Source organism: Lonchura striata, chromosome 4 (genome assembly GCF_046129695.1).
Source record: "Lonchura striata isolate bLonStr1 chromosome 4, bLonStr1.mat, whole genome shotgun sequence".
Classification (NCBI taxonomy): Eukaryota; Metazoa; Chordata; class Aves; order Passeriformes; family Estrildidae; genus Lonchura; species Lonchura striata.
In genome coordinates this window covers 50,947,814-50,965,835 of record NC_134606.1, presented here as the reverse complement: position 1 = coordinate 50,965,835, position 18,022 = coordinate 50,947,814, and the positions used below count along the sequence as shown (strand labels likewise).

The window sequence follows — 18,022 nt, the reverse complement described above, 5'->3', positions numbered from 1 at the left end:
TATTGGGAAACTTTGTAAGGACTACTCATTTTAGGCTACACACAACCTTGCAAGGCTGAATATTAGAAGTGCGGGATTACTCACACACTGAAGCACAGATCCTTTTAGAAGTGTCATCACAATTGAAAGGTTAATAGGACTGCTTATAAGGGAAAGGATTTATACAGAACTGTACCTTTAATCCCTTTCTTGCTTCAAATTTTCCTTTGACACGTTTCCTTGTGCATGAAAGTCCACAATGCTTAAACTGACTTTTTCAGTTCATTTATGTAATTTACAGCTTAGCATACCCAGCAACCACACCAAAATGACATTTTCCTAAAGCATCCCAGCATAGCTCTGTCCTGGCACCAGTGCTGGCACTTAAAACAAAGGGCCTGATCAATGGTCTTTTCACTGATACTTTCCATCTATTTTTGCTCCAAATTTCTCACTAAGACAGCTTCTGGGATCCCACTTTACATTGCCTTTGGGTTTTACAGTGTCCTCTCAGATTCAAACATAATAATGACCCACTGATATATTTTTAATGGCTAGATGGATAAATTAATAAAATTGTTCTAAGTCCCCCTTCCCACTTCTGCAAGTTTTATCAGGTGGATAAGGAACAGTCTCACATTAAAAACAAACAAACAAACAAGCAATCCAAATCAAACAACAACATCAAGAGATAACCTGGTGGCAACAGTAAATATTTTTCTTCCTTTAATGTATCTCTGTTGCTTAATGTACCTCCTAGCCACAATATAATAGATAGTTCATATAAATGATGACACATTAATTTAAAAAACTACCAAATCTTAAGTTCATGTGACTTTCCTTTTGGTTTTTAACAAGTTTTTCCTCCCTGCCTGCCTTAGCTCATCCTGAATAGTCTTCCAGAGTGAACTGAGGATCCTGAGGTCATTCCTGAAGCAGGGAAGCCCAAAGCCTCTTATGTCAGAGCCACATTCAGTCCACTCTATTGTGAACAGCTAGTGGTGTGGGATGACTGTGGAGCCACTCACAGTCATTAAGCCAGACCAGCTCTCTTTGTGTGCTGGTGTCCTAATGAAATGGAGCAGCAGCTCCTTTATCACTACCGTCCCCTCGCTGACCCAAGTACCCATGCACAGCACACCTGACCTTTAAACAGGCTGCCTGCACGTGTTTGTGTCTGTCTCATGGTTTTGAAGTGGCTGGTGAATGCATACTCCTCTGCTCCCGCCTTTCTCCAGCCTCAAATCCCACAGGTTTGTTTCCATCCCAAATTTTCATGCAAGAGAAAAGAATGTTTCATGTATTCCTTGTATTCTGGGGGGAAGAGGATGCTTGAACTTCTTTATACAGTGCAGTATTTGTCTTACCACCCAGGAAAATGATAAAGCCTGCAGTGAATTCAAAACTCTTAACTCTACAAAGAAATGTATGTTTTCCACTGTTACTAATATTTGAAATCATGAATCCTAGCAATTTCATTTTTTCTTGTTTTAATTTTCCTTTGCCTTCTTTGATAGAAGACAATGAGGACAATCAAGTTTTATTGCCACAATGAGGAAGATGGTCTTGATGGTACACAGAAAAATTAACCTCAGGTTTTGTTCAGAAGTAGGGTTCTGTTCTGAGAACAAAAAACTGCAGAGAGTTGGAACAATGTGAACATACAGCCTTTTCATTTTAATTACTAAGTCTTTGAATGGGCTTTGCATCACTGGGATAATGGGCAATTACAAAAATTTCCAGACTTTTTTTTTTAAATAAAACGGTTCAAACAATTTGTAGTCATAAACCAGGATTTTAACCAATAATTGCCCTTCTAGATGCCTATCTTTTATTTAGGGTCTCATAAGTGGGACAAGATCTCGTAAAGATACAAACATTTTCCTCCTCATTTTAGTGGTAAATAATCTCTTTGTTAACATTGGAACTGCTCTCTGATGTACTTTGCAGCATCTGCTCTCTTTTCTCCCCAGTTCTTTTAAAAGCATTCTTAGAGTCATGGAAATTTTTTCCATCCAAACAGACCAGATAGAAATCTCTCCTCCAGGAAAGAGTCTTACAGAAACCCTGACTGTTAACAGCCCTCAGCTGGAGCAGAACCAAGGCACTGAACTCGGGACACTCTGCTGGTTTACACAAACTGAGAGGTTCAGCTGCAAGCATATTTTGTGAAGGCCAGCTCTTCTAGTTCACCATTCTGAGCATAATCAAAAGTTTCAAGACCTAGAGCCTGTAGGCTGAAATTTATTGGGAACAGATGGGGCTAAGCGGCACACACAATTTACCTGTGTACCTAAATAACAATATATATTTATAAGCATAAAAAAAAGCAGCTGGTCTCCATTTCCTCACTAATGAAAACATCCTTGGCCTTCCTGAACTCCAGACCTACTACTTCGTCTTCACACACTCAAGTCATATCTGTTGGCCTGAGACATGAAAACCTGGTGTTGCACAAATTTTCATTAATAATTTTGTCTCTGTCTTTGTTTCAGGTGGGATATAATTAGTTTTCTTCCTAGTAGCAGGTATGGCACTTCATTTTGGATTTAGGATGAGACTAATGGTGGCAACACAGTGATGTTTCAGGTGTTTATACTGAGCAGTGTTTATTGAGTCAAGGACTTTCCAGCTTCTCACCCCACACTGCCAGCAAGGCGGCTGGGGGTGCATAAGAAGTTAGGAGGGGACACAGCCAGGCCAGCTGACCCCAAAAGGTTCATTCCATAGCATATCCTGATATGATGAGTATAAAAGTGAGGGGGAAAACCAGACAGAGGCTGCTGCACAGGAACTGGCTGAACATCACTTAGCAGGTGAACAATTGCACTGTGCATCCCTTATTTTGTATATTCTAATTCTTTTATTGCTGTTAAAAATATTACTGTTATTTTCTCTTCCTTTTCTATCCTATTAAACCATCTTTATCTCAAACCATGAATTTTACTTCCCCCCCTCCCAGTTCTCTTCTCCCATCCCACAGTGCAGGGATGGAGCGAGCCAGTGGCTGTGTGCTGTTTGCTACCTGCTGGGTTAAGCAACAACAGGCTCCTACAGGAAGGCTCATGCTGTCAATTAAATTATGGCAGCAGCTGAAATCTAAAGGTCACATCATCTAATCTGAAACAACACAGCATTTGATAAACAGCACCAGTCAGAACTAACTTTTGAAGGTCGGACTATTGCAAGGTAAAGCGCTGTACTCTGGCAGGTGAGCGCATCTTTCCAAATGATATTTCATGGGCTGAAAGACACTTCCTTAGCAAGACACTTGCATGAAGCTTTAAGCTGGATTTGTGGAAAGGAAACACATAGGCTTACATCAGCTATTTCAGTCCAGAAATTCCTTGTGGTTACTTAATTATATATACTTAGTAACTTCCCAATGACAATGTCTGGATGGGGCCTGTGCATACACACAACAAAGCAATTTAATACTGTTCACACACTACAGTGTTCTCAAGAAACGACTCAGACTTCAGTGCAAGTCTCATACTACAGAAAGTTAAGAATTGGGACTTCAGCTTTCCAAAATTAAAGTACTGCATTCAGGAACCCCTGATCTGTCTAGAGAGTGACTTGCTAAATACTTTGCAACACCTTTGCAGATCATATCCAGGAATCCCTAGGTGCCTGTAGGATGATGATAGGGACACCTAATGCTGATCACAAATATCAGCCTGTGGTTTTAGAAAGATAAAAAATATGTTGATGTATCTTAAAATACTGACCATCTAAAAGCAAGGCCGAGGAGCTCCCTTTATACAAACAGGCTTTATGTATTCCCTCAAGAAGGCAGGGAGAAAAAATAAGAGCTGCTGACACATATCCCAATGCCATTTTCTACCTCATAACAATTATTAGTTGTGGTTTTATTTTGGGGGTTGGGATCCTAAGATTGAGAGGTTCATAGCTTGTAGGGAGCAGCATTCCTGAGGTGACTGGCACAGTTTTGGAGTCTAATTATTTTTTTCAGAGAGTGAAACAGACGAAACATTTGAAAATATATGTCAATTTTTGAAGGGGAATCCAACTGCAGAACAAGGATAAAGTAATTCCCAAAGTGGATAATTTTCAAATTTTCCTTTCTAAATAGTACTTTAGTTACTTGATTTCTTATTTTATTTTAGAAGTTTAAGAAAATTTCCAAGTAAACAAAAATCGCAAAATGTTGTCTTTTGCACAACTACTTTTTAAGTTCTTCTCTTGGTGCACAGTAAAATGACTTGAGGGATAATTATAAGCCTTTTCCTGAACCTTCGAGGCACTTTTCTGAACTGGACAATTCACACACACAGTTTGAGCTCTCAAAGAGGATTTAGTAGCCTCATGGAAGCCCAAATATTCTGCAGGAGCCAGATAATCAGTCATATCTTCTTCCTTTTATTAAATACCAGTTCAAAGCCTCCCCAGAAAGAGGAGGCCCAGTGTATAACACAGTGTCATAGGTCCCCCAGCAGTCCACTACAAGCCTGGTTTCTGGTCACCTTTGGTTTCCCAGCCCTTTGGCCACCTGAACTAACAGCATAACCAGCTGCCTCCTAGTGCGTTATGCATGTCTTTCAGGATTAGTGTACAACACACAAACATCCAGACAGATAAAAATAGTAAAACTTTGAGAAAGACAAAGAGTATTGGCACTTCAATGCCTTTTCCAATGAAAAATATTCATGGTTGTATTGAAGCAATTGTCCTATGCCAATGTGAATGGTGTCATCTTGTTAGCTCCAGCATAATTTAATTACATAATTTTCCCAGCTCATGAATGTTTCTATATTTACTTTTTTAAATAATAAAATACAATAATGATTTTTTAAAAATAACTTTCAGGCAAAATAGTGCAAGAGATTAGGAAGGAACATATGGTAAAAGTAATTTTTGACATACGTTTTATCCTTCAAACACAAAAGTGGATTCACTATTAAAATCAAAGCACTCTAAGTATATTATGAAATATTTACAGCTGTTATTACTGCCTGATTTATGTGTGCCAGAGACCAGATTATTCAGGCTGGTTTCACAAGCAATATGTCAGTAAACAGGATTTTGTTTGGTAATTATATTAAACATGTCCATATAAGCTTTGAATTAATTATAAACTGTATTTTACTGTACTTGATAAAAGCACTAAGCAGCAAGAACTAACGATGGCAAAAAGGTCTCCTCTCATTTTCAATAAAGCTTTCCATGTGAAAATCTGTCAACATGAAAAAGTTGCTGCTTGTAATTAAAACCAGGCTTTAGTTCAGTAATATGTTTACATGCTATGTTCCAGAAGGGAGAAAAACACAATTGAATTACTCTCCTTAAACTCTGTGGCTCGCAAAGACACGATCTGCTCTGGGCACACTACTGATGTCAGCTCCTCCAGCAAGGAAGACACACACAATCAGTCTTGGCCCTGCGACACGCTGGAGAGTTTTGCACTACCAGCACAGCATGGTGAGAGTGCAAGGGACATACATCCATAGAATATTTGCAGCGAGCTTGTCTGCCCACGTCAGGCATTTCAGCTGTGCTCCTGTCCCTGCCCGCACTAGGCTTGCTAATGGACAGCTAATGGCACAGCAGAAGCATCAGGGGTTACAGAAGTCCTTCTCCAGACTTGGGAGCTGCCAGTGAGTGACTAATTACCCCCTGCTCCAGCTCCCACATTAACTAAGCCTCCCCTTGCCTCTCTCCACAATGGCTTTAGAGCACAAGGTCTATTCCAACGCAGACTTCAAAGCGATTTCTCTGAACTAGACCCACTGCCAAACAAGGTGTTACTGTGCTTCTCCGAGTGCCAGGACCACAGTACCGGGACATCAGCCTGCTGGTTGCTTCTGAAGATGAACAGTAAGTGCCTCAGCTGTAACACTTCTCAATACCAAGCACACACACTGTTTTTTCAACACAATTTTCAACCCTTTTTTTGATACACAGAGATGGGTGAATGTTATTTGCTGTGCCACTGGTTAACTAGAATTTCGGACCACAGGATACAAACGCTATCTTGACACATTTAAAGGTTTTCACAGTGCTGTAATGAGACATATTTCCTAAATAGCCAGGAAACAACCTCCTTCCATGGCAACCCAGTGTTCCACATGAGAATGCCTCTTACAGACTTCAGTATAAACTTATCAAACAAGGTTATATTATATTTAATGATAAAAAACCAAGCCGATAAGGAGCTCTGTGTTTATCCTGTATTACAGAAGCTTGTACACTACATTTGTTAATCTAGCTTTAATTCAGAAACCTGACACTCCCTGCTTTTCTTGTATCCATTTTTGTTTTTCATTAATGCAACCAGATGGTGACTTCAGTTTGATTACAATTCTGCCTACTTTAATGTGAACTCTTCATCTTACTACTATCAGATGACATTTGCTTTTCTTAATGTACATAGTTTTAGGAAAAGTACAGAAGTGCTATTGCTCTGTTACATGAAAAATTCCAATATACATTTAGCTGACATAGCATCAGCTGGTGTTTAAACTTGGCTTAGCTAATGGACTTTTAATGTCAGTGGGGTTGTGTGCAGTTACTGGCTATTAGCAGGAATGGGCCCTTTCTATAAAAATCACTTTTCCTCAAGTGTGTTGTTTGAACATTCCTTCCCCTGATTTAGTGACTGTCACCAAATACAAAACAAATGCAAGGATGCAGGAATCTACTGTTATCTTTAAAACCAGCTTAATCTCAGCCTGGTCTCCACAAATGAAATATGTTCTGCATTGGTACCATTGAATACAAAACTTCAAAGACAAAAGACCAAATTTTCTTTGCCTTGCTGCAGTGAGTAAATCCCAAGCAATCCAGTGAAAATAATAGACAGAAAGTAAATTTGATCACAATACTGTTATCCATTGATTTTCCTAAACAAAAAAAGGCAATGAAACCAAGTACTAGTAAAATAAGGTGATCAGTAAAACAAAGCAGATTAATATCCACACAAAGTTGTTTTGCCACTTAAATTAATTTTCTTTGCAAATGTTCCTCATAAATACAAATCTAAAACTTTATTCTTGAGACCACAAAATTATAGAAATGTTTATAAAGTAATTAAATTAGGCATTTTATTTTTTTTTAAGATTTGGAAGGTTTTATCTAATAGGTATATTTACTACAAGGAATTAATATATAACTTTGGGAAGGTGGAAGGAAGGAAAAGATTCATACAGAAATACTTCAGGACAAGCACAGGACAAAAGTCAGCAGCTGGGCAGTTTTGCCTTCTCAATTTCTCATGAAAGGCATATGGCACTTCTCATGCTACTGCCTGCACCAGGATAACAACTGCTTTTTTTACCAGCTACCAGGCTGCACTTCTAACCTAAAACTTCGAAGCCCATGCTTTAAATGGCAGAGGTCTTTAGTTCAAAAGTGATTACCAAGGAAGGAAATTGCCACACATTTTTGTGTAATAAATATTTACATGGATATCTGTCTAGTTAGTGACATTTGGCTGTCAGTGTTCTTATCTAAAATATCCTAACAAAAAGCCAAACAAAAAGAAAGGTCTACCTGAAAGAATCTTGCCAACTTGGTTTCAAGTGAGACACCATGTTAACCTCTCTACAAGAAAGAGTCACATTGCTACATGGAAGGAAATGAAAAGCCCCAAATTATTCAAATTATTCAGTTTAAAAAAACAAACAAACAAACCCCCCCCCCCAAAAAAAAAAAAAAAACTACACACACACACACACACAAAAAAAACAAAAAAAAACAAACAAAAAAAAAAAACAGAAAAAAAGAAAAAAGAAAAAAAGAAACAGTGTCAGAAAAAAACTTGCCACAAAGTAAGATGAGATCAAGGTCTGTTCATCCTAGAGTCTCAGTCTACTGTGTCAACACATTTTTAATACAGAAGCAGATCAGCTTCTGGCATGTGCTGGCTCTGAAATTAGTGGAGCTGCATTTGGTGGTGGTCATAACCTGGCCTTGTACCAAATAAATCTATCTTTGGTATAAACATTAGACATCTAAAAAATAACAAAAAGAAACCGATAGTGAAACTGACAGGTCCCAGTATTGACCTTTCTAGCTACAAACTTTCTACTTACTTAAGAAGTAAGAAATTAGGAACTTCCTCTTTGCAACAGTACAGCTATTTTGCATGATGAAGAAAAGGAAAACCTGCAGTCCTATTCTTGCCAGCAGAGATCTGCTGCATAAGAAGGTTGATGCATTTTCATTTGAGCAAGAAACCAAAAAAGTTACCCTCACCTTCAAAAACTGGTGAGGAAGCAGAAAGGAAGCCCCTCAAGCTAGGTGTGGAATGTCTGCATGAAAAGAATTTGTAATGGGGATGATGGTTTGTTAAAAAATAGTGCAGCTTTGGGGCTAAACACCTTTGAGCAAGGAATACAAGTATTTCATGAGACAATTCAGCAAGATTTTCTGTGAACAGCACTTGTAGAATGGCAGTCTTCCCCATGTAATTAAAGATCGCTTCCTTAACCAGACAGAGTTCTAGTTTCCAAAATGATTCCTCATTTTCAGATTAAGTGGCCAAGCTTAACAGAGAAAACTTTATCTCTTTCTAGTTGAAAGCACCAGAGAGTTTTATCCTATGAATAGAAGACCATGCAGCAGAGATTTCTCTATAGTCTCATCTGAGTGCAGACATGAAATCTCAGTCTGGACATCTCACTGTTTGCCTGTTAGCCCCAGCTACTCGCTGTTAGTCACAGACACTCAGCTTTTGTATGTATAGAGCTGCAGAGCACCCCAACAGGCACAAAACTGTGGGAAAAGGGAAAGGTAAGAGGGATACATCTGTGCTGACTCCATGAGCAACTGGTAAAACTAATGAAAGAGAAAATCATTCAGACTAAGGCAGTGTGCACATCTCTACTTGGAATTACCCCTGATAAGTGCCTGACTTCAGTCATTGTAGGTATATCCAGTGCCCATGAGAATCAGTCTGTTCTCTTGCTGTTCTGTCCCACTTCTTGATTGCAGTATGACTGAACTGTAATTAACCTCATTCAGTGAGACTGTATTATTAATTCCACTCACTATGTAAACTTTCCAGTATAAACACATACGCTGGGAGTGCATAAGACAAGCGATGTATTTAAACAATAGATACACCATATCATAAAAGTGCAGCAATTCATATTCCAGCCATTATTTTAGCAAAATGATGGCTAGAATGTAGCTCTCCAATAAGCTCTGAATTACTAATAATCCTGTGGTGATCCCTTTTCACTGTCTCATGTGAAATGCACTAAAATCAAGCAAAGAAACACCTGGGGAACAACTATCAGTTCAAACAAGTTTCCAAGACCGTTGCAACAAAGTCAAATTCTTCTGAAAGGTCATTCAAGGCTTACTTGCACATTTCCTTGTATCTAGCTGATGAAATTCAAGATTTCTTAAACAATTGCATCCAGCACTCAGGGGACCAAGAAGAACGCAAGCTTTCCTTTTTCTCAAAGGATACACCGCTAATCCACTGAGATTAACATTTCAACCTTTCACTCAATATAAGACTAAGAAATAAAGCTACTTTGCTTCTTGAAAATAACAAAAAAGGGATTGGCAAAATCTACCTAACAAGAAAACACTCAGCTGTTGCCAGGCCAGTGAAATCTATCTGAGCTCCTTAGCATTATTGTTGAAAATGTTCCTGCAACAAGAAAAAAAAGATACAGATTTAATTGCCTAGGAAACCTCATAGCTTTTATAACTCATAAGGCAACAGGGTCCTCTGGAGCGTAAGTCATTCATTCAGATGAATGAAGTACAGTTGAATAATATAGTCCTGAATTGCAGATTAAACCCAAATGAAACAAAACAGCCCAGGACAGTGGTCTTTATTCCATTTAGAACAGTGCTGCAGCCATGCCCTGGATCTGCTCTTCCTCCTACCAAATTTGAGATAACACTGTGGCTGGCACTGGGCAAAGTAAATCCTTCCAAACTGCCTGCACCAATAAGTCAGAGCTTTTAGGAAGCATCCCCATTCCTGAGCAACAGGATATACTTTTGCCTGTTCCTGTGTTCTGGTTCTGGCCAGCACATGGTTAATTTTTGCAGTAGCCAGGAGGGGGCATGGCTAGGACCCAGAGATTATACTGTGCCAACTCACTTCATTTTCCAGGGATGAGGTGAAAGGCTCACTTTCAAGTCTGGGTGGTGGGGCAGAGGGAGATGAGGCATTGCTGTGGTCAGGGAGTTTCCATGTGAATCATGCGCCTCTTTCGCTCATCTTCTGTCGTCAGTATTGTTGCTGTACATTTTCTTATCTAACTGCTCTTCCCAGAAAATTGTTCTTAGCTCAACCCATGATCTTTACATTTTGTGCCTCCAATTCACCATCCTGCCTCAGGGGAGGGGGGAACAGAGGAGGGAGAGAGTGAGGATCACATGGTTTCGAGGGGCCCAGTAGACGATACTAAACTGAAGAGTACCATTCCTAACCCACACCATCCTTTTATACATATTTCTAGATTACAGCAGATATAAAGAAACCATCAGTGAAACTCAAGAAATTTGGCATTGAGAAGGTACCTGAGAGTCTTCTCAATGTAGCATTCCCTCTGAGGCATCCCTTTTTTCTTCAAACAAAAAGAATGGACTGCAGCACCAGAGCTACTCGGAAAGCTTGAGTTCATATTTTGTTTTCCCTTACACATTTGCTCTGCACACTTAGGCAATTCTCCCTAGACCTCTCCACCAAACAGTGATAAATACAACAAGCTTCCAAATCCAGCAAAACAGAGATTGAATAACTAAGGCAATGTTACAAATAAGAACTTCCTATTATGTCCAGCAATACGAGCACATAGCTTTGCTAAAGACACAACTGCAGATACTCCCCACAGGAGGTATCACCAACTGAGACAAGCATGCACAGCTTTTTGGGTGCCTCTCCTGTCTTGCCTGTGTAGGACTCACAAGAGAGGAAAATGAGAATTTGAGGAGGTGCTGAGGCATTGCAGCATCACATGCTGACAGGGGAGGTGTCCCTGCCTTGAAGGGACTGTTGGGCTGCCGTGCAAGCTGGAGCAGCACTGCTTGTATTCAGGGAGCAGCAAAGGTACCTAAATTCAGCATTGCCTGACACTCCCTGGTAGAAATAAGGGCATGTCTGGCAACACTGAGAATCTGAGTCTCCATCTCAATCTGCATCACAGTAAAGTCAGTGTGATTTACCAAAAAAAAAAAAAAACAACAAAAAACGAAAACAAACAAACAAAAAAACCACCAAAAAACAAACCCCACCAAAAAAAACCCACACCAAAACCAAAGCAGTAAGATCTAGAGAGCACTGTAAATATATGCCTTAACCAGTGCTAACCAGGACTGTAAATGAAGTCTAACAGTGCGATTTTTCACTAGGCTGGTTGAAATACGTGGAAAAATGTAAATGGAAATAAAAAACGTTGCTTCCAGAAGGCTTCACAACTTTTTAACTTAATTTTCACTGAACACCTAACCCATTTTCAGAGAGCATAAATACAAATAGCTTCACAGTAGGGTAAATATTAAGGGCTTTATTGACTTTGTCTCTAAAATAGCTGAGTCTTTTCTGGTTTTGATTAAGATTTCTTCCCTTTTTTCCAACCTCCCCTGAGCAAATAAGCAAAAATGAATCTTTTTTTTTTTCCTTTGTTTCCCCTTAGATTTTCCATGTTGATAAAAAGGGTATTTCTAAGTGAGACTGTTTTTGCATGAAGCTCGTTCTTCCCAGTCCAAACTTTTAGATAATGTGCCAGGCTATAAAGGGACTCCCCAAATCCTGGCCTTTGATGACTTGGGAGGAAATCCCATATTTCCTGCTTAACATCCAAGTGATTTGGGATGGAGTCAGAAAAGCAAACAGGAAGTTGTTCTAGTGATGACTACCTAGGGAGAACGCTATATACAAGCATTTCTGAGGTTATTGAGAGCTGGGAAAACCTCTGGCAGCTCCTGCCCACTGCTCCCACTCACTGCACCTCACTTGTGTGTGTTGTTTGAACAAGCAGAGCCAGCCTTGAGGAAAACAACTGGAACATAGCTACAGTTTGGGGCTTTTATTTAGTTCCTCCAGCTAGTGTGCACACAGTTTTATGCTACATCCTCACACCAGAAAGATAAATCTAAATACAATAGCCACACCGGATCTTCTGCAAAATATTTAACAAAACCTATCACGAACCCAACAATACTCAATAAATCATCTCTCCACCACAGCAGTGGAATTGGGGCTGGAGTACCTACAGATGACCCCATTAATTGAAACACAGGGGAATGAAATATGCTCAAAATCAAGGGGAATTTTGTTGTTCCTATTCTGTGTAAAGTTCCTTATCACCATTCCCTTTTTAGCATAATTTCAAATGCTTGCTTGCAAATGATGCAAATTAAGAGTTTCTTGGAATACAGTTTGCCTCCTAGAAGGCTTAATAACATTTCCTTCAGATTGTCTCTTGGGTAATGTTATGATGGAAAGATCCAGGGGTGCCTGCTCCTGAGACTGGACTGTACTGAGCACACACAATAAATCATTTAAACCACCACTGTTCCCTCAGTCCTTGGAAGCAGCCGGCACTGTGCACTGCATTATCCTGACGCTGTGCTGATGGAGGCTATGGCCAACTGGAAAACCACAGCTCGTCTCTCGCTCCTCTCCTCTGACTGACTCGCACTTGAGAAGCTGTTTTGTACCTGGGAGCCGAATGCGCAGCCGAGCCGGCTAATGCGAATGACAGACGCTGTAATTACTGCTTCACTGGCACCGCTGCCAAGATCGCTGCCTGCTAGACTTGAATACCTCCACTGGGTGGCTAACGAGATTTGCACTTCACAAACCAGCACAGCCCTCTCCCCACCCTAAAGGGAGGAAAGACAATGCCATTTTTTTCCTAAAGGGACGTATAGACAGTTATGTGAAATGTAGTGCATAGGCAGAGCATCCATGATTATACTTTAGTTTCAAAGATAGCCTCCAGCAACATGTTGTCAATGACAAACCAACAGTCTGAGACTCATATGGACCCAATTCTCTTGGACTAAATCACAGCAAACTGTTCACTAGTCCAAGCAATGCAAATTTACCCAGGAGCTCCCTTTTGCACCAGCAATTCAAACATATTTTTTGATGCACTGCAAAAGTAATTTTTTTGCCTTTTTGTAGAAAAAGTATCCAGAACAGATTCCTCGAAAGCCCAGTGAAGTAAAATCCAGAAAGAACCAGAAATCAAGAAATATAGGCATACACTGTAAAACAGGTTACTAAAAACAGGCTTGTTTTGCTGATCGCATGACAAACGTAGTTTTGCTTTTTGAAGTATAACTCTCCTCTGTACTCTATTATGCACAAAATTCTAGACATATACGGTAGAGAAATAGTCAGTTGTTGTCCTGGGCTTCTCTTATTTTCCATAGGAACTGATTTGCTTTGTATCCTATTCATCTGAACTGGGTGGGCCTTGAAACACCTCTCTTCTACTTGCACAAAAGTCAAGATATTTACCTGGAAATGTCTAATAAGTATAGCCCATATTTTCTCTTTTCCTGCTGCACAGACCAGCTATGGAACTGATTTGCCTGGCCTTGGCACAGAGTTTTATTCCTGTTTTCAGATGTACTGTATTTGGAAAATTAAATTAGGAAAATCTTTTTAATTTGGTTAAGGCTGTTTCCTGTTTCTGAATTTGGATGTCATACACAAAGCTAGTCCCAAAATATAGTGAATAACTGGGGTTTATGACCATTACCAAAGAAAAATAAAGTTGTGTGGTGAATGATCCATGTAAAGTGATTAAGTGCAAACATGCACAACAACTGTGGAAATGTTTAGATGCACTCTGGCATTCTTACTGTACAGAGGAATAAACAACACTGACAGTAATGCTGAAGAGCCATCAGGAGGAGCCTGTATGTGATCTATATATTTTTTCCATAACTCTTGCACAACCAGCTGCTAGAGCCTGGAGCCAGAGGAAGATGAGCTCAGATTCTGACTCCCATGTTTCCAGGGAGGAATCTCTTCTCTGTGCACAGATTCATCCACTTAATTTTAACGCTGCTTAAACTCCGTCTCTGTCACCAAAGGAAACACAGTGGCTGCTTTGCTTTCAGCAAATAGTACTGCAGTACTAAAATGCTACTCAGAACAAGTACAGGCTACTACATCCAGCTCAAACTTGTCAGCATCATTGAAATGTACCACAGTGTATCACTTCAAAGCAGCTTAGTGTTCCAAAGTATTCATTCACAACAAAATACTACTTGGCTCTTGCTTTATTAATACAAATATTACACCTGCATGATCAAGTACAAGCAGTCTACCGATGCATCAAGATAATTAAGTCCTTTCCCCAACTTTTTTCAACAAGATGTGCTTAGGTATTTAATTAGGAAATGCATCCCCAAAAGGTTAGTACATGCACATGTTATAGTTCACTTTTTCTGCACTAAGCATTTTCAAACTGCTGCTGTTGCTAATACAGACTATGCTGGAGCAAGACAAATATCTGCACATATGGCTCTTTTACAGTTTTCTTTTTAAATTATCACTTTGATTTAATTAGTTTGAGGGGTTAAGCATGAAAAATGCACTCTTTTATTGTAAAGGAATAAATGAAACACAACCTCATTAATACATAGTCCATTTAGCTTTTCTACCATCCTTTACACCATCGTTATAAACCCCAAAAGCTGTCTGAACCATGCCTGTGACTACGGATAGATAACCTGACCCTCCCTTTCATCCCAGCTACACAACAAAAAGGTGGGAGCCATAGGATAAGTGGATAACAGTTTGGGAGGCAGGAAGTGTGGAGGCTGTAGGGGAGCACAGCAGCTGAAACCCGGTCTCTGCTGACTGAAGAGCCAAAGGAAAAGTTGCTGTTATGGAGATGGCACCAAAATGCCCAGCAGGGGCACAGTTTGGGGCATTTCAATTCTCATTCTGATGTAGCTTATCATAGAGGTATAGTAAATGCAGTGAATGCCAGGTCACAGTTGATTCTGGCTTGATAATCACTCTGGCCCCATTCACACCGTTTTGAGAATTAAGGGCTGTCTCTACCATTGCAACCATTTCCTGTTCTTCCCTGATAACAGCGGAAAAATACGCAGACAGCTTCAGATAAGAAGATAAGAAATACTCATAAAACAAAAAGTGTATTTAGGTCTGCTGAGAAGCTTGCAGGAGGACGCCGAGATGCAGCGATAATGAACGTGCCAAGGAGTGAGGGGGGGTCGGTCTGCCAACCCCTCAGTTAATAAATTCATCTCCTACCAGAAAATGGAAAGGAAGCTATGGAAGCACAAGTCCCAGCAATGCTCATGGCTTTCTCAGCCTGCTTCAAAAGCTAAATATAGCTGGGGAATTGAGATGAAACATGTATGTTTTTGAAACATATATATATAGAATAGAGGGAAAACTTTGCCCAGTGCTATATGATGAGGAAACTTCCTGAAGAGGGCATAGTTAAACTGTTGATTCATTGCCTCACTGAAGCACTGTGTATACACACACAAAGATCCCCACTGCACGCACCAATGAGAAAAATCTCTCTCCTCCGGGAAAAATGCCAAAACCAGGTCTGCACCCAAATTCTCTGCCTCGTCCTAGCAATAAAAATAAAAGTGGAAAAAAAAAGTCCAGGACAAAGAGCTATAACCCAAACAATTTCCCTGGATTTTTCCCTCTGTTGTGGAAGTTTATCATACACTGGGGAGTGTTGCTGAAGAGTTCTCCATCCCTCTCTGGGTAGGTAAGCACACCTGTGTCCTGTGGCAGGTCCCACTGCCCTTTGCAGTGTAGGAACAGGGCCCTGGCTCCTCTGCCCTCGTGGCATTTCTGTCACACAGTGTTGTGTCACAGAGGCTAAGTGTGGAAAGGAGGAACCATCTGGGAGTGTGAGGTATGAGCCCTGTGGCACTGAGAGGAGTGCTCTGGAACAGCCGAATGCAGGGGGTCCTCTCTTCCCTGCTCAGGCCATCTGTCATGTGAAACTCCTGTGTCTTGCCAGCAGAGCCAGCAGGCTCCTTTCCACTCCAGGTTCAACTGTCTGAAGGGAGCTTTCTTCTCCAACACCCTCTGACATGATATATCTATATTGACACAGACTGATATATACCCCCTGACATGTAAGTCCACACACATATGGTACTACAAAAACCTCTAAATACAAAATATCAAACCTGTCTTATCTTGAACATGAAACCAACCAGTGAAAGGAAACCAATATGGAAGACATAGATGAAACATGCCACGATGGTAAAGGATTTTTTTACTCTTATTCTCTGCTACCTCCTTTTCATGGCCAGAGTTCTGATCTTCCTGTGAAATAAATGAGCAAAGGAACATGACTCTGAGGAGATGGAGTAAGTATCATCAGGAAATGGATTAGCACTGTTACACGTACAGACATGGTGATCAGTGCACCCAGCCCACCAGCAGCAAACCTCCAGCTCCATGCCTGGGAGAACCCACAGAAAGCCTGCCAGGGGCACCAGGAATCAGGACAACCATCACTGGTGTCCCGTCAAAAAGGCCATAGAGGAGTGCACTTTGTAATGGCTGGGTGAGAGCACAGGGTCAGATCTGTGCAGTTTTCACAAATGCCTCTCCCCTGACATGATGTGGGGAAAATTAAGTATTCAAAAAATATTGCATTATAACTTCAAATCAAAAGTCTGGTGCATGTTATTACTTCACAGCTACATACATGTGGAAAATAAACAAACTAAGAAGCATCTAAAATTCCTTTCTCTTGTTAACCTTATAACTGAGATTTCCAACTGCTTTAACCAACCCGTACATCTTTGCTATGTGCAGCTCTGCCCACATGCAGCAGCAAGATCTCTTTCTCTCTCCTGTGTTCCACAAAAGCAACACATTTCCACATTAGGTCTAACTCCTGGAAAGAAAGACGAGAAGCACCGAAAAGTTTGTCCAGCATCAGCTCACAAGAGAAAAAGCCTCCTGCTGTGGCTGTCAGCTAGGTGGGTGCCACACTGAGCCAGGGCTCTTTGTGACGTTCTCAAACACCCCTAAACACGCAATGAGGAGCAATATATTGCCACTTAGAAAGGGGAATTTACACAAGGGCTACCGGGAAGGCAGATCGAGATGTACTCCAGAATCCCGGACAAGGGAGAGGAAACAAAATCTCAAAACATAAACACAGAAAGAGGGTGACTCCCTTCGGGTGTATCATGTTTTAGGCAGGAAGAAGAAGGGCGTTGGGGGGCCTTGGGGGGTTCAAGACTGACCGTCGATTGTAGAGCTCCAGGGTACGGCTTTGCCGCTGTGGAGGGACACCAGCCCCGCACCTGCCTTTCCCACGCACCTTGCCGGCCCTCCGGGGCGCACCGGCGGGCTCTCCCGCCCCGGGGAGAGGGGCTCCTTCAGCCCGAACTTCCCCTCCGCTCCCCGTGCCTCATTTGAGGACGGAGTGCAGGCAGACGCTTGTCCCGGCCAGGCTCTACCTATAGACCCAGCAGGTACGACCGGACCCTCCAGACCCCCGCGAGGGTCGTGCATGCGGGCGACTACACTGTTTGCACACACAAACACAGTAGAAAAGATAATCGCGGCATAAATTCGCATTTACAACCCGCACGCGGAGGATGCCCCAATCCCTCTCTATCCATCCATCCATCGCCTTACCTTGCGCCGCGGAGCCGGGGCGGCTGGCCCCCAGGACGGCCAGGGCGGGGAGCACCACCGTCTGCAGCAGGTATCCCAGTCCCAGCCCGCAGCGGGCTGCTGTCCCCTCCAGCCCCTTCCCCATGGCCGGGGCAGCGGGGCAGTGTCGCGGAGCCGCGGAGCTTTCCTGTGCTGCCGGTGCCGGCCCCGTCCCACCTCCGGGCGCGGAGCGGCGCGGAGCCCCCGCCAGGCGCTCAGGCTGCGCGGAGGGCGGCGGGGCGAGGGGCTGCGCTCGGACCGGGCGGGCACAGGCGCTGCATGGCCCCGCGGAGGGGCGCGGAGCCGGCGGAGCGCTGCTTTCTTCCCGCGGGCGGCTCGGCGCGGCTGCCTCCACCCCGGGGGTGGGCGGGGGCCGGAGCCGGGGCCGGGGCTGGGGAGAGGGGGCTGCGCCGG

General features: G+C 42.0%; 1 protein-coding gene across 2 annotated transcripts in view; it reads right to left on the bottom strand.

The window, feature by feature from the left end:
- The window catches only part of UNC5C (unc-5 netrin receptor C), a 249,092-nt gene extending 231,299 nt beyond the window's left edge, over positions 1-17,793 (bottom strand). For both annotated transcript variants that reach the window (XM_021550331.2, XM_021550332.2), the window contains exon 1: positions 17,591-17,793. In XM_021550331.2, coding sequence (XP_021406006.1) covers positions 17,591-17,714 — 124 coding nt within the window. In that variant the 5' untranslated portion in view covers positions 17,715-17,793. The remainder of the gene's footprint in view (positions 1-17,590) is intronic.
- Between the last annotated feature and the right edge of the window lie 229 nt (positions 17,794-18,022).